This window comes from Agelaius tricolor, unplaced genomic scaffold, assembly GCF_023055355.1.
Source record: "Agelaius tricolor isolate 1412-34295 unplaced genomic scaffold, bAgeTri1.0.p SCAF_16, whole genome shotgun sequence".
In the NCBI taxonomy this organism is placed as follows: Eukaryota; Metazoa; Chordata; class Aves; order Passeriformes; family Icteridae; genus Agelaius; species Agelaius tricolor.
The window spans coordinates 3,302,439-3,323,611 of NW_027269276.1; the positions used below are offsets into that span (position 1 = coordinate 3,302,439).

Genomic DNA, 21,173 nt, shown 5'->3' on the forward strand with positions numbered 1-21,173 from the left:
GGGTTTTAGCATAGAGCAAAAGCCAAAATAATAATGTGGATATGCATTGCCAACTTCAGTGGGGATTAGAGCCACTAAACAAAGACTTCAGAAGAATTACTATTTGGTATAATTTATTTGACAATTTAATTGGTATTTAACATATTTAAATATATTGTCAGAATTCTAGACTGTTCTGTTGCACCACACCTCCCAAAAATGGGAATGTTGCCCCCTTCTATCTCCATGATGGGAAACATGGACCCAGCCTCATTTTATAAAATCTCTCAGAAGGAATTTAGCATGAATAATTTCAAGCAAAACTGACTTGCCTGATTGACCCCTGAGCCTGAAATGCAATAGTTGCTCCTCAGTTAAAACCTCATGTGTCAGACACAACTGAGAGATATTGGCACAGGTGAGTGGAAGATAGAGGTGGAATAATCAGGTTTAATAGTAGGAATAAAACACTTTTGGTAAAAGTCCCGCTCTGGTCATTTCTGCCTAAAACTGCTGAAAGGGAACCAAAAGATCTCTCCCTATTCAGTAAAGGTGTCTTTCAGCTGACTCAAATTCTTGGTTTTGGCTTCCCTTTAACCAAAAAGGGGCACATTCATTGGGCCACCAGGTATGTGTGAATTGAGCTTGCAATCTCAGAAATCTTTCCCAAAGAAGTTTGTTCCTTTCTGAGCAATTCCTTGATGTCCTTTGGACTATTCTGCATGTCAGAATCGAGTCAGTCCAAGAAGAGTGCTGAAATCCAGCCTTTTAGGCCCTTAATTTAAAAGGTTAAATCTTGATCTCATTTTTTTGTTTGTGGTATGAATCTGCCCTTTCACAGTCAGCATTTTTAAAGTAAGCAAGTGTTAGTGCCTGATTTCTGCCTTTACTCTTCTCTGCAAGTACTGAAATAAAAGACTGTTGCCCATCCCTTCATTCCATCCAGAACACCCCTGGCAACTAATATCCACATCCTTATTGTTGTCAAATCTCATAAAAACAGAGATGGACTTCTTCCAGGTCTAAAGTTTTACATTTGCACTCTGATAAACACAGCTTTGTCAGCTCTGAGAGGAAAAGAAAAAAAGGAGAACAGGGAGATCATGGCTCTGTTGCATGGTCATGGTCTGCTCCTTAAAGGCAGCTCCATCCAGGCACCCCTCCATGCAACCAGTCCTGCAGTGAGGAAATAGATTCCTTGTATGCTGATAAGTACAAATAAAAGCAGATATATCCACTGGGGCACCCTGAGGTGCCAGCACAGCATTCCCAAGTGCAGTGGCACTTGCAGCAGGGGCCACTCTGGCTGCAGGAAGGGCAGATGAGGACTATTGTTTTTCCATAGCAGAGGTTCCATGCCATAACTTTTGAATTCCTTTTTGGCCTCAGCCTCAAACTGTTCGTGGTGCCCACACAAACAGGAGAATACTGTGCATGGATCAAATCCTAAATTCCACTCAGTAATAGGAGACTTGTGCCACCTACATTGGCTTTGTGACTCACCAGCAGCACTTTGCCAGCTCTCCTGGCTCTGACACTCTCGCTTGCTTTTGAGTATGAAAAGAAGGGAAAATGTAAGATCTTTTCAGAGTCTCTGCTTTATTGTTTTATTCCTGCTGCCTGAGTTCATTCTGAAAATCAGAACTTCATTTTAATGCTTGTTCAGGCTTCTTTGCTGCATCTTCTAATGCTGTAGTAGAGGGTATTAGTAGACAAGTTTAGATGAATTTTTTGGTCAGTGAAATTATTTTTGAGACAGTTAAATATATTTTCCAACAAAAGCAGTGGAAGAGAGTGTGTTTTACTTATTTCCTGTCTGACAAAACTCTGGACTGATTCTTCACTAGGATGAGGAAGAAACTACTCAGATGATCTTGTATGGAAACTGCTCTAATGTTTTTCATTCTGGTCGCATTTTTGGTCACTTTGCTTGTTACTGCTGTATGTTTTGAATGAATGAGCTGTTTCACTGGTTCTGATGGGAACGTTCTCTGTGTTTGTGTTGCAGGAATTGCTTACCTAGGAGGTGTCTGCAGTGCCAAGAGAAAATGTGTTCTTGCTGAAGACAACGGTCTCAATCTGGCATTCACAATTGCACACGAACTTGGGCACAAGTAAGAGCTTGTCCTTCTGTTTCCTTCTTTTCTTTTGCCACTGCAGGATACTTTTATTTAAAGCCAGACAAGTGCAATTACTAGAGTGGCTGTTTGTTATGATTTCATAAATGTAGCACATTGATACATAACCTAATTTTCAGGAGGCTTATGTAAATACCCATTTTAGTACACAGAAATCTTTCTAGCTTTTCTTCCCCTGTTTTCAGCTCTCTGTTCTGATTCTGAGTAGCACAAAGAAGCCTCAATCTCTTAAATGATTGACAGTAATAGAGACAAATTCTGATTTTCTTTGCTGTGTAGAGTAGGTCCACAAAACCGATATGAGCTTCAAAATCTTTGAACTTGTTAAGTTTTTTCTGAAGTTCAGGTGTCTGTGTCAAGGACTTTAATAGTTAAATAGTTTGGTAATGGTTTCATCTCTGCATGTGAAGTAATCTGCTGTGACTGAAATGGTAAACATCAGTATTTTGGAAATGCCCTTAAGCAGAATTATTTGATCAACAGAAAGAATTGCTATAACTTGATTTATCAGTTCAATCACACTTAGGTAAGACACTTTGAATACACTGGAAAAGGCAGGAAAGAACGTGACAAATCCTAGTCAGACAGCAATTTGCAGAATGAGATTATTGGGTACTTTCTGCAGGTGACTTTGGAGCCTCTTTAAAGCTGCCTATAAATATCCCATGGGCAGAAGAAAATGGAATTGACTGGAAGAGTCAGCTGCATGCTCTTAGTGCAGAGAATGAGTTAACCAAAGGTCAGCTCCACATTCCCGGCTCTCCAGGCCCAGTGTCACTGCACTTACAACACTGATGAGCTTTTTCCCCTTTCCATTGACATCACTCTGGTTGCAGTGTCACAGTTGGGCTGTGGAAGGTACAGAATTGGGCCAGGAACAAAGTTGTACAGGGGGCAGGACTGTGCCTGGGGGGTTTTCAAGCACTCTTTCCTTCAGCCTCTCTGGATGTAAGATGGGAAATCCCAGCTTTGTTCCTGCAGTAAGAAGTTGTGCCTGAGGTTTTTCTGCACCCTTCCTGCAGCTCATGTGTCTGGTGTATCTTCCTTTCCTGCAGTAAGAAGTATTTCACAGCTAAGTCAGAGCCAATGGAGTGTGTTCAGGTTCTGGCCACTCTCAGTCCATGACAAATAATTACTTTATGGCAGTGTATTTCAAAGCTGCATGGAGGATATTTAGGTGACCTACCAAAAATGAATCTCCTGTTCACCCTCCAGTGACACCAAAGGCAGCTGAGCCAAACCGAGGGTGGTTTCAGCAGAAATGAAGGACATTTGGTTTTGGTTTTATTTAGATTGCATGCCAAGATGTTAAACTGAGCCTAAACTTAATAACAAATTAACCTGTGGGTAATGCAAAGGGAAATTCAGCACTCATCTTTGGATGGGCCAAGAGCAAGAGGGAAAAATACTTGAGCTGCAGAAAATCCAGCTGTGTGAAAGAGTGAGACTGGTCTGCCCTGGTGTTTGCCAAGTTTCTCAGCAGAGCTGACAAGCTTCCTTCTAATAATGCCTTGCAAAAAAATCCCCATCATAAATAGGGGATGTAATGCTTTCAGATACATCTCTCCATCTGTGCAGAAAATTGCCAACTCCATTTTCCTTTCTGAGGGCAGTTTTCGTGGTAAGACCACAATGTCTTTCCTCTGCTTGTTTTCTTTCTTTGTGTTCATCTTGGAAAATTATTTCAGAAATACTGGAGGAGTGTGGGGGTCACTAAGGGCCAGTTTAGGGACCCAAGGCATGGGGGTAATGTGGCTCTGGGAGGGCACAGGAGCCTGGAGGGCTCCAGCTGAAGGTTGTAGAAGCTGTTGGGAGAATTTTGCTTCCACAAATGTTTGGGGACATGTTCCAGGTTATCTCACTCCACAAGGAGCTGCAATTCTCTGTCACACATTGGGGCAAACCCTTCTGCCCCCTCTGCCTTGCCACCAGCAGCCTAATCAACGCCCTGTGCTGTCAAATCAAAACAGAGGGGGGGAATGCCATGTCTGTCAGCCCCCAACCTGAACATCAAAATCATCCCTCTGTGCTGTCACCCACCAGGGGCCTGGCTGCTCATCTCAACCTCTGACCAGTTGTCTGGTGGCTTCTGGAGGCCAACAGCAATCTTTACATTAACCTTACAAGGTGTCAGGCCTTCTTCTTTTGGTGTTGACCTGCATAAGATGCTCTGAGTGGTGCTGCTTCAGCACATCTTGTGCAATAGAAGAATTCTTTGCAGACTTTGGAGTTTTTGTGTGAAATGTAAGGAAACCCATTGCAGACATGAACACAAAGAAGCTGACATGAGCTTTAAAAATGAAAACCAAGGAAAACTAGGTGTAAGTTTCTTAATTTAAAATAAAATCCAATCAAAACTTACATCCATATTGGCAAAAATATAAATTTTGGAGAGCCATAATTTTGAGCTTTATTGAAGTCTGATTTCCTTATGAGTGTAGAAAAGCTGAGATTTATTATTCTTTCCTTAAGACTAACAAATGTCTGTGGAGATCACAAGCCAAATTTGGCATTCACAGATAGTTTCTGATGTGGACTTTGGAAAAAGTGAATGGATTACTAATTGATGTGTCAGATTCCTAATCTGCCACTAATGTCATTTGGACTGACTGCAAAAAACACTATTCCGGACAGCTGCACTGTGAAAACATGGATACACCATTAAATAGGTCCATTAGGATGAAATAGGTCCTATGGAAGTTGAAGGATGGAAGTTCATCTTTAGGTTTCACCTGTGGAGTTGTTGCTTGATGATGGGGTGAGGGACGTGACTTTTGTATTTAAATCTCCAAGTCTGTACTGATAGTTTTGGTCCATGGACACAAATGGAACATCCATCTGTATTTAGACACAATTTTTGCTACAAAGGATCCAGAAGAGTCTTGCTGTTACAAAGAGGTGACAGGCAGGGAGCCCAGTGAATGTGTATTGAGGCTGCAAATCATAAACTCCTTCCTGCACAAGACAGGACCCTCACCAAGCCTTGTTCCTTCAGTCAGCTGGCTCAGCACTGGATGTCTTCTAAAACAGCACACTTGAGTGTAACCAGGGTTTGTTGGATTTTATCCAGGGTTTGCTGGGTGGGGTCCTGACCTACACAGAAGGGAAGACCCAGAGATCACAGCGGTCACTGAAGTCTTAAAATGTACCAGTCTGAGGTCTTCATATTATAAACATAATATGAACAACGAGCATTTCTTACACTCATCTTTCCTCAGAATTGCAGGGCAAGTCCATCAGTAAAAGCCTCAAAGTGCCCTGCTTTTGTCACCAGGATCCTGACTGGTGCCTCTCTTCTCCTCCACCTCCATGAGCTGCCCCAGCGTGAGCCTGGTCTGAGATTCACACCCCAAAGACCACCCTGAACAACCGACTGGAAGGAAAATAGTGCCACTTCCCCCCCTCCTACTTCTCTCTTTGCCTACAGCAGTGACTTTGTTACCATTTTTAAGTCCTTCTCCAAAGAAAAAGTCAAACAAGTTTTTGGAAACAAAAGCTGGGATTCATGCGTGTATCCGTTATCCCCGCACGGAGCGGGGCGGGCTGCAGCCAGGGGTTTTTCAGGACAACAATGCCAGCTTTGTTGCCACTGCTCTTTCTTTCAACAGCCTCAGCTTTCCTGTGGTGGGACGGGGGCAGGCTTGGGTGAGGAGGGAAGATTCCCATTCATGAGCCAGAGGAACCTGGCACTGCCTGGATGGAGAGAGAATGGCCTGAGGTGGTGTGGCTGGGAGCCACGCTGGGGCAGATGCCCTTAGGAAAGGGGATTAAAATCAACTGACAATAAGCAAGGAGCTGCCTCCTGCCAACAGCCTGAAACCACACGGCCTCAAACTTGAAGCTGAAACAGATGAGGACAAAAACCAGTCCAAAGGTAAAAGCCCATAATGCACAAACCAAACAGCTCAGGGCTTGGAAACAGACAAAGAGAAGGGTTTGGAACCAGCAGGTTTCTCTCCAGTGTGCTTATTCGCTTTAGATGTTAGGTATTGATAGCTGTAGCTTGGGTAAAATGACTTCAGGGAGCATAATTCTTTGCTGCCTTTGTGGTGTCTCAAGCATCGTGGTGTTGCAGGTGAGGGAAAAGCACTCTGGCTGTTCCCTCTGTGGGCTGGTATTTCTGCTGATGGACTTGTGAATAACATTGGCCTCCCTGGTCAGGGCAGTTCTGCACCCAGAAGAGAGATAGATGCAGATGTGCCAGAATGTAAAAATACTGTGGGCTGAGGAGTGGCCCTGGGCAGATCCCAGAGGCGCAGAGTGATGCCCTGTGACAATTTACACCAGCAAAGCCAGTCCCTGTGGTGCAGCTAGTCAGGATGCCTGAGAACCAAGCAGGAAATTGTCCTCCTTCTCCCCTGCCCCACAATTTATAAAAAACTGCTCATAATGCATTTTAAAAATGACAAGTTTCATGTGGAAGCTGAGGACCACCCCAGTAAATGTGGCAGATCTGTGCAGACAGGTAATCCTGCAGAGTGCACACTGTGCTGATAGAAACCTCTTTCTTTTTTTGGATCAACCTGTCCTGCTGTTCCAGTCAGTACAGTGCCAGCAGCATTGGAGCCAGACAGCCAAATCATGGTGCTGGGGCAAAGGCAGTGCTTCTGGAAGCCATGGAGAAATGGAGGGACCTCTGCTAAAAATTCTCTCCTTTTATCCTGGGGTTATAACATTCAGGTACAGGATGTGGGAGCTAAGAAGCTGTTTTGAAAGAAAAAATGCCAACAACCCTCTGTGTTTGTCAGAGCAGCTCATCACAGTCTAACCCTTGAACTCTACCTTGGGTTCTACCAGTGGAGGCAGCTGAGTGTAGTTTCTGTCCTGGCTGATTTTAAACATTAACCCTGTTTTTTAAAAAAATCTCTCACCTGGGCTTCTTTTTCTTTTCTGTGTTTCTCTGAGTTAGTCCCACATTTATCAGGCAGGTTCTGCCTGACCTGAATTTCTGTGGAACATTTTTCTTTGTTGCTGTTGCAGAAGTACACTGATGTGTCCCCAGGTTACTTCATGCCTCCCAAAAGGCATGAAAACCAGTGTTACTTAAATTGTAGAATCAAACATGCAGAAGCACCAAAGTCTCAGTTTCGGGGTTATCCAGACAACTTCAGTTATAACTCTGCTCCCTCTGTACTGCAAATGAGGTCAAACTCCTATTCACAGGGTAGGATTTCAGCATGTACTTAAAGAATTTACTGAAACACATGCCCACAGGCATCTTATTCACTCTGTGAATTATTATTTTACTATGAGAGAGCTCTTGCAAAGAGGTGTCCATCCTGTGTGTCTGTGGGGTAACACCCAGTTGTGGATGGCTCAGGGATGCAGCCTGTGGCTGCCAGGATCTGTCCAGTGGCTGCACAAACCTCTCCAGTGGCACTGCTGGGTGTAAATCCTGCCTTGTGTTGGGGAGCTGTGGTTCCCTTGGTGCCTTCATAAAGCCTGTGTGCCCTTCTGACCATGCTGTGTGTCAGAGCTCACATCTCTGCATTTGGAGTGGTGGAAAATCAAGGTCACTTGGGTCCCAAGGAGCACTGGAGCCAGAGACAATCCCATGCAGACTTTATTCTTGCAAGCTCAGGTATTACTGGCTCTGCTGCACCAGAACTTCCTGAGTAGCTGGAGAGTTGCATTCAGGCAGTGCCTGCCCCAGCTCTGTTCTCCTGGGGCCAGAATCCCCTCCTGAAATCTCCCAGGAGGATGTGGCTGTTCCAGTATCCTGCAGTCTCAGGAGTACTGGGAGGGACTGGCTGCTGTGTAGACATACCCCGGGGCTGGCCAGAAATGCTGGCAGCAATCTGTACCCACCCTGGAGTTGCTAATTTTATTTTCTGCCATTTGTGTTGTAAATCTGTTGAGGAATGTCTCTCTCTCCCTGTTCCCAGGCTCCCTTTTCGTGCTCCCCTCCTCCCAGGTTTCATTCTTCTTCCACAGATAATTGCAAGCACATTTTCACAGTTAAGTTGCCCTTCTCTGTACAAGTCCAAAGGACATAATGGAACACTGCCTATTTCATCATATGTGCTGTACATCAGAGTGGTATGATCTAAGCAAAGCAGTTATTTAATAACAGCTTCTGGTTCACAGAAAGAAGAGGTATATCCTAACATTTCAGGAGATGCTTCTTCCACTTCTGGTAACACACTGAGGGGTCTGGTTTAAATAAAACAAATTATTATGATGTACCTTAGTAGCTTGATAATAACTTTCTGAAAACCATGTCCTAAGTCAAAAGGAAGCAGAGATCAAAGACAGGTTTAAACATATTTAGAAAACAATCAGTGGAGACTTCTGCCAGCATGGATGATTTGACCTGAGGAGGAGGCAGTTGTGGAGCAGCACTAAACAGAAATTGTGTTGGCCCACTGTAAGGCAGTACAGGACACTTGAGCAAGTTGAGCCCCAGAAATAGCAGATCCCTGTGGTATTGGTCTTGTCTGGGCAGGTTGTTTTTGCAATGGCAGTGGGATCATAGAGAAAAATTTAAAAAAAAGAAAATTAGGTACAAAAATCACACAGAGAAAAAGAATATTGGGGAGGAGAAATGGAGAGGTTTTGTAGTATTCTGCTCTGGATAGACCTCAGTTTGGGAGGTTTTTTAGTTTTATGTAAAGTTGCAAGATATTTCCAGGTGCCTTTACTGAACCTGCTAATCCTGGCACAGTAGCAGGGTACCTTCCCTCTGTCATGATTATCTGTTTCACCTTTGTACCATCCAAATTTGATAGTTTATTTACAGTACTGGAATGTAATGACATTGGAACTGGGCGTGGGAATCTCCACGTCCCGTTGCTTTCTGCACTCTTGAGGCAAACATTAGTTCTGGGCAAGGGTTTCTTGCTGCTTTGTGGAAGATCTCTGTGTAATCCCTAGGGAAGCAACATTCCCTTGCAGTCCCTCTAATTTCTTTGGTTTTGAGCATCTTGTAGAGCTTTACTTAACATAATAAAACTGCAGCAAACAGGCGAACGACAGCCATTTAGAAACACAATTTTTGTTTAATCAATAGCTTTGTAGCTTTGCCAGCTCTGCCTTTCTTTTTGAAGGTTTACTCTGCTGAGTAAGCCAGGGCTGTGTTAAGTAGCTGGGCCGTAATGATTTGGCAAACCTTGCATCTGCTTCCTGCCACGAGGGTTCTGGTTTCATACTCCACTGGCTTTGCTGGCAGCAGCCTGGTGCACCCAGTGACCCAAAACATGGGGACAGTACAAGCCCCCATTGTGCAGCCTCCCACTGCACACCAGCACAGGAAATATTAGGTTTGTAAGTGCCATTTACCAAATAATAATTTGTTTTTATACAAGGGCAGTGATCTAGATGAAATATTTACTTTTCCACTAGCAGTTGGGTTCCAATAGCCTGTAACCCGTGCTGTCTGCCTGGCCTGCTGAGTTCAACAGGTTCCAGGTGAAAATGACTTCCCGAGCTGGGGAAGGTGATAAATCCCAGCCTGTCACTTGGAAAAGCCTTTGGTAGTAAGTCAGCAGCAGCAATGCCAGTGGAAATGCTGTTGCCTCTAAAAATGTGGTTCCCTTTAGCTGTTACGTCAGTGGAAGGCTGTGCTGGGGTGGAACAGGGTTGGCTGCCTCTTGGCCAACCGTTGTGTTGGGAAATAAAATGCAGCAAAAGAGAATTTACTGGAGAAATGAAGTAAACAGGCCTGCTTTGTTCTCAGTGATCCCTTTCCATTTGCAAAATCCTCCCTACATCAGATGCCAGGCCTGTTTCCACTGCTGGATCCAGCCCAGCAGGGAGTTTGTTGTCTACATGTTTATTTGAACCCCAGTTTCCATAAAAAAGAGGAGAATAGCCCACAGTTTTCTGTTTTTGCTTAGGTAAAACAAATCAAAGCAAAAGGAATCTGATCATAATGATTTGCTCTCAGATGCTTGAAAAGTTTCCCTCCTGGCTGGGCTTTAATTAGCTCAGGGCCTTAAAAATGAGTATTTTTCACCATACCTTTCTGTATTTTTCACTTCTTTCTGTGCTCCAAAGCCCATTGGAACACTCACCTTATACACCAGATCTTATCCACATTTGGGACAGTTTGACCTCTCAGAAGTTTCTCACGTCCACCCTCTGGTAGCTGTTTCTCACCTGTCAGTGACAGTCCAAATCCTGCCTGGCTCTTCCTGCTCCCTGCTGGGCTCCTTTCCTCCCACCCTGCTGTTTGCCAGCATCACTCTGGAGACAGCTAATGAAGTGGCAGCTTTCTAATCTGGCTGTTAAATATTCATTTTAATTGCACACAGGAAAACTAGGCTGCAGGATAAAGAAATGCTCCCTAGAAAGAGTTTGTGCTTCTTGGTTCAGGTAGTCTGTGTACTTAGGGAAAGTGTCTGTCCTTCACAGGAAGAACACAGCTTCCTTTCTTCCTCCTGAAAGCACAACCAGCAGCACTTTTCAATGGGTGAATTCTTTCCTGTCTGGTTCCTCCTTTATCTCAAGTAAAGCTGCTTGCTGTGTAACGTGGGGTAGATTTAGTCCAAGAACACAGAACTCTTCCCTACTACCCATCATGAGTCACCGTGGTCAGAAGTGGTCAAATTTTGATAAAAGTGCAGATTGTCTGCATTTAGTAGCTTTAAAGAAATGCTGCAATCTGGATTTTCCCACAGGAACATTATAATAACAAACAACTTTGCCCTCAGCTTTCCTGCCTGTGTGCACAAGCATCACTTCATTTAAAGTATCACCTCCACTGTGTATTTACTTTATCTCTTTCTCCATTATTTCACTGTTATTGACACATTTCCAGTAGTAATTCAGATATGATCCTGAGGGCTTTCTCTAGTCAAAGAAAAAGCCGACTTGTTTGCTTAGGAAAATATATTCGTATTTTCTTTTTAAACATTAAGTACTACCTTCCATACCTGCAGCTCCTTCTGAGCTGTTTAGGGTGTGTGTTGAATTAACTTCACCAGGTTTGCCAAATGTGTGATTGCAGGAGCCCCTCTGAGCACAATGAACAGAACAACATGAGAAAAGCTCCTACCCATCTCCAGAAAGCTATCCCAAGTTAAATGACACACACCCTGCACCTCTTATCAGCTAGGGACCCTCTGAAACAGTATCTTCTCATGAAAATAACTGACTTTTTTCTTTCTGTGTAATTTGTCTTCACATTAACATGTTCAAGCCAAAGTTACTCAAAGCAAGAGCATCTCTTCAAGTCACTTTTTACTTTCCTCATGTCCTTTCCTTAGACAACATGGAAGCAAACTTGACTTGATCAGCACTGAGGTTTGTAGGCAACCAGGCACACCCACTACCCAAAGAATTTCACTTCAGTATTGGTCTGAACATATCATTGCCAAATTGCTTTGATACCAAGCCATAATTTGCAACATTCCTGTTGGATATCGAATCTCTCCCTGCTGATAAAAGGAGTGAAACTGAGATAACTTGCTGAACTTCTGCAATCATTTACAAACAGCCAAGGCCAGGTGGTTCTGCTATTATAAATTATTTTACCAGCTGAACCATTGTGAAAAATTCTAGGAGTTTAGGGAGCTGGTGTATGGGAGTGCCACTATTGGGAACAAAATTTTAGAATTGCATCATGTGTTTCCTGTGCAGCTTTTTTCCTAGTCAGTTCTGGTGGGTTTTTCTCATTTTTGGAAGCTAAAGCAAGCCCAGAGGTTTGTTACTGTCCACTGCAGTCACCTGCTGTGTTGGTGGATCAGTGCAAGAGGGTCACATAAGGATGGATTTCTTCTTGCACTGAATCTGCAAGCCCACAGTGATTGACAATGTGGACCAAGAGAGAGGATGAAAAATATTTCTGTGAAAAGGGACTTCTGCTGCTCTGAGAGCCATCAAACTCATACCCACTGCCTTGTCTGGGCACTGCAAAACACTTGATGCTGGTAGAATTTATATATTGCATTTACTTCACACCTTCTTGTCTTTTGGTGTTGGCCATCTCCTCCTTCCCACCTCCAGGGATGGAGAATTCATCTCCCAGTGTGGGGCAGGCAGCCAGCATTCCTGACTCCCACAGTGCATTCCCCAGGCTGTCCCACTTCCCCAGCCCTCGCCTGGGGGTGGCTTCCTGATGGGGCAGAGCGTGGGACATCTGGGCTACTCGTGTTGCACGTATTTGGCAAATATTCCACACCATCTCTCCCCTCTCCTTGCCTTCCTTTGAAGGGTGTCTTGTGTTGCAGCTCTGCATTCAGGTTTGGCACTTGGTCATTCACTGCAGTTGACTGGAGGCTCTCAGTGGTTTCACAGGAATTTTGGAAAAGTGATTGCACACAGAGCTTCCCCTGGGGTTTCTGACACTCTGAGTGACAGGGCTGTCAGTGCTCACTGAGCTTTTGTCTCTCTTCCCTCGTGGGTGGGAAATCCCACCCAGCTATCCCGGGGTTTGGTCTTTTTTCCACCCTACAATTTATATTCCCTTTTCATCTTCTGAGGAAATGCATGTCACATTTTCGGGAGGACTCATTCTCACCCACTTCAGGCAGTGCTGAAAGCAAACAGCTTGTTACCCTTCAGCTTGCTCCTTCTGCTGTGCCCCGGGGTGCTTTCCAAAAACAAGGAGCTACAGATGGAGCACAGCAGCCTCTGTGCAATGAGCAGTCCTCTGCCCACCACTGGTTCATTCACAGTCATTGTGCTCCTTCTGCAACACTTCTCTGTGTTCTGAAACCAGATTGAAGCAAGTGAGAAAGAAAGAATTTTGTGTGTCCAAGAAGCGGATTTAATCACTTGAAGGGCAAGGAAACAGCTTAGTGCAAACATTTCCATGGAGGCATCCTCAGATAAATTTATTCTTACTTTAGGGTCACAGCTCAGCTGTGATCATGACAAACAGCCAGTGTGAGACAAGTGATTCCCACAGAGAGTCACTGATCCATGTTGTACAGTGAGTGCTTTTGGATATATTTGTATTCAGCTCCTCAACAGGGACTGACTGAAGGAATTAAAGCAACCCTTGACTCCTACTGATGCTTTTGTGTCAGAAATCTGCTGTGTGTTGTTGGCAGGTATGAAAGAATGTGTGAGGGTGTAGAAATGCTCAGCATGTGGTTGGATGCCTGCATGGAGATGGGATAGTGCTTTAAGGAAGGAGGAAAGACTTGTGTAAGATGCTAAATGGATCTTGGAAAGGAGAGGGTATTGACACCAGAAGGAAGAAGGGTGTTTTCCTGAGGTAGTGCTACCTCTGCAATGCTGAGTTTCTGCCAAATTTATTTGTATGTATATTGGTCAACTTAAGCATTTTGTAGGACTTCGTATTTGGTGGAGCACTCCTTTTTCTGCCCCTGTTGCCTCAGAACCTGCCAGCTCTTAGAAGAAACTGTGAAGCTTTTTTCAGGAAAAGGTTGATATGCAGGGGCCACATCCTAGAAATCAGAAGCAGTGGAGGGAGGCCCTTGGAATGGTGGATGTTCAGTTGTTTTGCAGCTGGATTCCTTCATCTCACCAAAGGTGCTGGAGTGCATCAGGCAGTGCCTGTCCTGCTGTGAATCCCCCACTCTGTGGAGCAGCAAGGGCTGCTCAGAGAGAGTCCCATGAGCAAATGTTTGCTGGAGAGAGGAATCAATGTGAACATGGGATGTTGCTGGGGAGAGGATCCTAAGATAATTCACCCTGTTCTTCATGGCCTTGGTCAGGCTTCAATCAAACCAAAACCAGTGTTTATACCAGTGAGCTTTTGAGTGCAAGGCCACAGTGGGTGTGCCTGCTGTGTCACTCATGTGCTGTCTGTCCCTGCCATGTCACTCTCACGTGCTGTCTGTCCCTGCCGTGTCACTGTCGTGTGCTCTCTGTCCCTTGCAGCACAAGCTCGTGCTTTGCTGCCTTCCAGATTCCAAGGCAAAAGAGCTAATTCTTTTTAAATGAAAACCATATCATAAAGGGCTGGATCTGTCATGCAGCTGAATAAACCACAGCTTTCCACACTGTTATTCACCATAGGCATTCGTGTGTTCTCACTCGCTGTTGTTGACTTCTTGGCTGCTTGATGAGTAGATAACCATATAAAATATCTGGTTACTTCATTATTGGAGAGTGACATAAACTTGGTTATGAAAACAAGAGTCCAGTAGTCATGGCTCCCTTTAAATGTTGATTTTCCTGATTAAAAAAACCCCAAAAGTACAGCACCCATCCTGAACACCCCTGTTCTAGATAACACTGTGTACACAATGACCAGCCTTGGTTACTTCAAATGCTTTTAGTAGGATCATCTCCCTCTCTTCATCACTGCTCCCCAAAGTGTTCCTGACAGTTTCTGGAATAGCCAAAGCATATTTAAGAAACAGTGTTTACATGTTTGAAAAGAAGAGGGTGAAAAAACCTGCTTTCCATTAAGCCAGTGGCCTCAGTGGCCGCTGGTTTTATAGGAAGGTTGCACAAGATGTTTCCTTGCTTCCTCCCTCAGTGAGAGCTCAGCTCACCTCAGCATTTTCACTGGATTTGTTTATTTGTCCAAGCCTGCCTTGGCCCCTTCTGACATCTCTGGCCATGTCTGCTTCCTTAGAGGCATCACCTTCCTGGGTCACCCTCTCAAAGTTACTGTCCTCACGTTGCCCTGCAGCTCCTATTACAATTCCAGCTCAAATGAGCACCCCTGCTTCACTCCTCCCTCTGTTAAGTCCTTATTCTCAACTGGATGGAAACCTCATAACTTGCAAGATGATCAGCATTTTATATTGAAATGTTCAACATGTTGAACCAGTTCAGAAGTAGGCATCTTTCCAGTGATGCAGCTTCAATTTCAAATGTTAATAAAAATTCCTAACATTGAACTCAATTTGGGAGTGGACAGCTCTCAGGCTGGATGATGTGGGGTGCTGTCTCCCACTCCTGGTTCAAACCCAGCCCAAGGCAGGAGCTGCTAAGAGCTGTTGGTGTGCACCCTCTGCTTAGTGATCTGTTTGGATTTGAGTTTCATGGCCATGTGTAATGTTCTCAGCTGCCAGCCACACACCCTGTGTAACCTCCTTCCATACCAGCATCTTCCTTTGTGCTTGATATTGGATGCACTGCAGAGATGGGATTCCCTTCTCACACCTTCACTGAGACCTGATAGGAGGTGGGAAGGGGAGGAATTTTGTCCTTCATAAGCAAAACCAGATGGCATTTGTGCATGTCTAAATAGCTGTCCTCCTGTGGGGCACTGTCATCCTGCCCACTCTGACATGCCAGAGAAGGTAAATTACAGCTCCCCTTCTCCCTTCCCTCTCCCACTCTGCAAGGATGTTGTTCAGTCTGCCCTCCTTTTGCATTTATTGTTCTCCAGTGGGCTTTAGAAAGAAATCTTGTGCTTGGTCCTGGCTCTGCATTTAATGCTGGATTACTTGTGGGTGAGTCATGGCAAACCAGGTCACAGGGAATGACTTCTCTCATATTCTCTTCTGAGAATGTCAGTGGTGACATGCAAGGCTGGTACTGCCTGGCTCATAGCAATGTTCCCTTGCAGAAACAAAGCCTTTAGGAGAACATCTGCAGGGTAAGGCATGTTACAGGTAGAGAAAACATGTTGCCCAGCAATCAAGTATCAGCCAAAATGTAAAAACTTTAGTGGTCCCACTGAACTTTTCACTCGGAGCATGAGATATCTCTGCCTTCTCCTGTCCCCCCTTGTATTTGGGATACAGCTGTCATGGGCTCTGCTCAATTCTCTGAGGCCATGTTGCTCTGCAGGGCTGGCCCCAAGGAGCTCTTCCTATTTAATGTGTTGCTGAGCTTACACAGTTCCAGCTCTTTGTGAGTTGGTTCTTTGGAAAGGCTCCTTTGGATTTCTCTCTGTGGGAATGAGAGACAGCCTGCTGTCCTCATTTCCTTCTTGGCAGCTGGACATCCTCCCTGCCCTTTGGAGAACTGGTGGCTGAGGTAAGTGCAGTTGTGTGGAGAGCAATCAATTGTTTGTCATGCATGTTTAATAAACAGCTGGGGTGACAGCCAGGACACCTTGGGTAGCCTTGATAGCCATGAGTTTCTAAAGTGATCCAGTGTTTGACTCACGCTGAGTTATTTGCAGGCAAATGGAATGGTTTGACTTTCAGAGGGAGGTGTTGAAGGTGGTGTTTCCATATCTGTGTGTCTTTTTTTCAGGCTTCCCTTCTTCACATTTCTTTCTTTCAGTTGCTACCCTTTGTCTGAAGGAAAGTGCTGCTGCTGCTGCTGGTATTTTCTATCAAACTTGCCTCTTGTCCCAGCTTCTCGTCTCTCCCTGCTAAGGGAGAGTGATGAAAACAGTCCTGGGGATTTGTCCAGTGGTCTCTTACCAGCCAGAGCTGCAGCTGTTGAACAGATTTTTCAAGCATCTCCTAAATCAGTTTCTCCCAGCCCTTGGCATTATCTTTAACTCAGATTTGGGTTTTCTAGTGAGGGTCATAGTAGCTCTGGTGAAGATTTGTGCACGTGACCTCAAGAACATTGAGCTGCAGCGGTGCATTGGGTGCAGTAGGAGGCTTTCCACAGGCTTTGGTGCACTTGGCTCAGGCTTGTGAGGAAAAACAGGAAACATTGGAAAACACACCAAGGGTAAACAGAGCAGTTTAGTTACATTAACTGTCTAGAGGAGAAACTCCACAAATGACCCAAACAAACAAAGCAAGTGCATTTGTTCAGCATTGCTGTGGGAAAACACAGGGCTGATAATTGAGTTTAGCTTAAAAGAATTACACAAGAAATTGTCCAGCTCAGGCCCAGAGTGTAATTCTGGCATCCTGACCCAGTTCTGATTGCTGCACAGGCTTCAGGGAGGCCACAGCTCCCAGAGACTGCATGCTATTTTTTATTCATAGCAGTGCTACTTTAAAGCCTTGCTCTCCAAAAAAACTGCATCAAAGAGATCTGTGGTTGCTGCCTCCCTGTGACTCCTGATCAGATTTGCCTTGCTGTGATTCTGTTAACAGTCAGGGCTCACACTGGTCAGTCAGCTTGTTTCTGGCCTCACACATGGTGAGCCACAGTAAATGTGCTGCAGGACTCCTCCAGTGAGGCCATGGTGTCTTTGACTGGTAAGCAATGCATTATTTATATTAGGAAAGAAGCTGGAGTGTGAAACCAGAGTCCCAGGGTGCCTACTCTGAGTAAACATTGAATGAAAGGAGTTGAAGAGCTGACAGTCTGAGCTGTCCTTGCTTGCCTTTGTGGAATCTCATTGTCTTCAGGAGGAGAATGTGATGAACTGAAAGGCTGAAGTTTCCCGTGGGGTTGGGATGAAGGAGTGACTGTGGTGGTAACAGCACAAAGGGAAACTGAGTCCTGCTCATCCATAATGGCTCTGCTGGCTTTGCAAAGGGTAACAGGCAGCGTCTGTTTGTGGCTTCTGATAAAATGGACATTCATGTCTCAGGGAGCACACAGGGCAGTGGGTTTGCAGGGCAGTGCAGTGTCATTTTGACATTGCTACTTCTAATCTGAGAGCTTTTCTTATCAACTCTTTGTTCAAGATCAGTTCATGTAAGAATAGAACTTCCCAAGGCAGAATATTTCAAGAGACTGATTACCTGCTTCTAATTCCACGTGAATTCTGAATAGCAGGTAAGATTAGATGGTCACAAATGAAATGTAAACTATTGCTTCAGTTTGCACTGGTGTTTAGTACAAACACACGCTGCTCTGTCCCATTTTTTTTCTGTTTAAACGAGGGGGACTGTTCATTAGTGAAAAGAATCAGCATGGCATTGCATTTACTGCTTGTTTAGGAAAACCTGGTCCCTTTGATGTAGCTGGAGACCCTTGAACTTCAGAAAAGAATGAGTTAGCATGCGAGGGTAGGCCTTAGTCCTGCAGGTCATTTAATCATTTTCTCAAGTGAGTCATTGTAAGGTAAAGTAGATGCTGAGAAAAGTTCTGCATTGCCAATTAAAACAGGCTCCAAAGGTGTTGCTGGTTTCATTCTACCAGAAACTCATCACTGAGAGGCCAGGAGGGGTTGCATGTGTACCTTGAGGCCAGATCCCAAGCTAATATAAACTGGCAAAGCTCTTTTGCTTTATACCAATAAAGGTATTCCTTTCAGGCTCAATTCCTTTATGCTTGTGACTTTTAAAAGAATTTCTGTTAGGAAAACAGGAATGATTCAGAAATGGGTAGATTTCCACACATGTAAGAATTGAATGAATTTCAGAAGAAGCCTGTAAATAACTTGAGGTGTGAGTTCTGATTCATTCTTTATAGAGAACAAATTTTATCTGCCTCAAACCCCCTGTGAAATAAAGCTGAGTAAAGACTGGCAGCCTCAGCATTTGTCTTAGGCAAGACATCTTCCATGAGATCAGGTTTAAGATAAAGACAGGAATGTACTAATTAGGAAGTGCTACCCTTGATTTTTGCCAACAAAACCTTACTTTCAACATAAAAATAATTGAAGCTAATCAGAAAGCTAAAGCATTTCTTACATTAACAACTCTAGACTAAACACTAGGCTTTTCTGGAAGGGATAAAATCAGGGATCCTAAGCACTTGCAAAGTCAGGAAGATGATTTGTTTTCAGCCTTTTGAGATGGAACACCTGATGTGGCAACCAGGGGGCCATTCAGGAAGCTGCCAGATCCCATCCCACAGAAACAGAGGAGAAACCCAAAAAGGACCCAGCTTTGAGTGTCAGCACTGAGGCAGTCACAAGGCAGACAAGCTGCAAGAAACCTTGGAAATCTGCCTGGTCTCCCTTAGAAAAGTTATCAGGATTGCTGTGTGACCACGGACCTTCAAACTGGCATTTTGGGGCAAACTTTGTTCTGGAAGGTTCCTGACAAGCTCACATCCTTTACTTCATGGTGCTGAGCCCTTCTTTTCCTGACTTTTAGGAATACAATCTTTAGATGGGCTTATTTGCATTGGAGAAATACTGCTGGAACTTTCATCCTAGCATGTGAGGAGTTTTCTCTGTGTAGAAACAACATGGGTAAAATATTTGGAGTGAAACCCAGGCTGCATTGAAGTCAATGGCAACACTCCCATTCACTTCAGTGGAGCAGGAATTTCACTCTTTACTGTTTTGAAGTTAGAGTTACTAATAGACTGTTAGATTATTCCTGTGTGCATCAAACAAAATGTGCTTGATGTTAATGTTTCTGCAGTGTTCAAAAACCACAAAGGTTTAAAAACAAGAATAACTATGAACTTCTGAGTCTAAAAATTACATTGAATGTAGTTTTGCTAGAAATAATAATAATAATGTCCCTGGAGATAAACCTAAAATAATAGACTCCACCATATAATCTTCACTGTAAGCTAAAAATAGCAGAGATGGTGGTTCAATCTAAGCCATAATTATCAAAGTGCTGAAGTGGGTTTTGGTTCACTGCTACTAGAAATGGATGTCGTGTTTGGGCTCTGAACAGTCAAGTCCCACAACTGGGGAGGAGCAAAGCCAAGAGCACAGTCAGAAAGCAAACAGGAGCCTCAGATTTGTAGGGAAATAGCACGGATTAAACACTGCATATTTAAAGGGACTGCTCCTGGCTTGCTCTAAACAGCCAGCTGGAGACCCAGCAAGTTCTGTATTTTCAGCCCCAAATTGGGGATATTTTGCTAGAAGGTGACACTGGCCATAGAAGGCACCTTTCTTCTGAAAGGTCCATTTCACTTTGGAATTGAAGGGGGAATGTTACAGAGTAATAACTCTTTGAAAACAGTATGATTCTGGAAGAGGGTTTTAATGTTCATTTTGAAGTAGAATGGAAAATCTTTAACTCACTTTCACTGCCAGGCAGGATGGTGTGATGGGCTGAGTGTAGGACTGAGTGTGGCAGGTGACCTTGGTCACACCTTTTTCCCTGTTCACAAAGTTTTACCTGCAGCACAGGAGTCTCACCTTCCCTGCAGCAGGGATTTATTCTCAACCTGCTGTAGCAGCCAATGGTGAAGACTCCCCTGATGATAGAAGGGTCCTGAGGGGGAAGTTGGATGGAGGTTGAAGTAACAGGTTTCTGTTTCTGAGTGCCTTTGGAAATCCTCACTGAATGTGTTTGAATTCCTCCATGTGTTTATCCAACACAATCTGCTGTTTGTTTAGATGGTTTGTTTTGCTGAGTAGGTCCCATTCTGTCCTTGCTGACATGGGCATGGGGCAGTCCTGGTGCTTGTTTGGACAGTGCTTGCAGAAATGGGGCTTGGCTTTGCCTCAGGCTCCAGTCTAAATGCTTCTGTTACAGAGTCAGAGCCTAATTTAGGTTGGAAGGGCCACTGGAGATCATCTGATCCAACCCACGACTCAAACTAGGATCAGCCTCAAAGTTAGATGATTGCACAATACCACTAATTTAGAAAAATGTGTTTCCTAACAGTATATTCCAAATTCACACTGATGCAAGAACAAAGTAGGCTCATCTCTAGATCATTCTCTCAGTGTAATTGTAGGGATCCTATCCACTAGATTTGGCAAAGCAATCCAAAATTTTCAGTAAATATTCCAGCAGATACCCTTCTCTGAGCTACATCACTTCTCCAGGTTCACTGCTCATAAGCCCTGGGAGGAAAGTCCATAAGAAACACATTTAAAAATTTCAAACACACAAATACCAAACACTTCGTGAAATTAAGGCAATGGATAAATTAAAGGAACCTCTAATTCATTTATTTAACAGGTGCCCAGGGCAGTGCATGGCTGATTGTGTGTTGTATGTGCAGCCTGTTGTCCAGCTGTTAATCCCTGAGAGTGTCATTGCTGAGGGCAGTGGGAAATGAAAACCCACATCATAACTTGATAGGTTCTTTCTCTTGTCTTGTTCTAATCCAACAGCATGGGGATGAGCCACGATGATGATCATCAGCCCTGTGCTGGGAGGTCTCACATCATGTCTGGAGAATGGGTCAAGGGTAGGAACCCAAGTGACCTTTCCTGGTCTTCCTGCAGCCGAGACGACCTCGAAAACTTCCTAAAGTAAGGATTGTGCTGAGTGTCAAAAATCCTACCAGGCAAGAATCCACTCTGTTGCTTTAAAGTGAAAGTATTAACAATGTTCCTTTTAAAGAAGTGTACATGTGTGATTAGGGTATGCAGATTTGAACCTGTCTCCATTGCAATAGCACCTTGAAACTGAGGATTGAAGAGAGGCAGAAAAATTATGTGCAATTGTCAATGTG

General features: G+C 44.2%; 1 protein-coding gene across 1 annotated transcript in view; it reads left to right on the forward strand.

The window, feature by feature from the left end:
• ADAMTS17 (ADAM metallopeptidase with thrombospondin type 1 motif 17) overlaps window positions 1–21,173 on the forward strand; it is a 155,998-nt gene that overhangs the window by 55,670 nt on the left and 79,155 nt on the right. Inside the window, exons 8-9 of the mRNA XM_071441238.1 lie at window positions 1,988–2,093; window positions 20,830–20,970. Coding sequence (XP_071297339.1) covers window positions 1,988–2,093; window positions 20,830–20,970 — 247 coding nt within the window. The remainder of the gene's footprint in view (window positions 1–1,987; window positions 2,094–20,829; window positions 20,971–21,173) is intronic.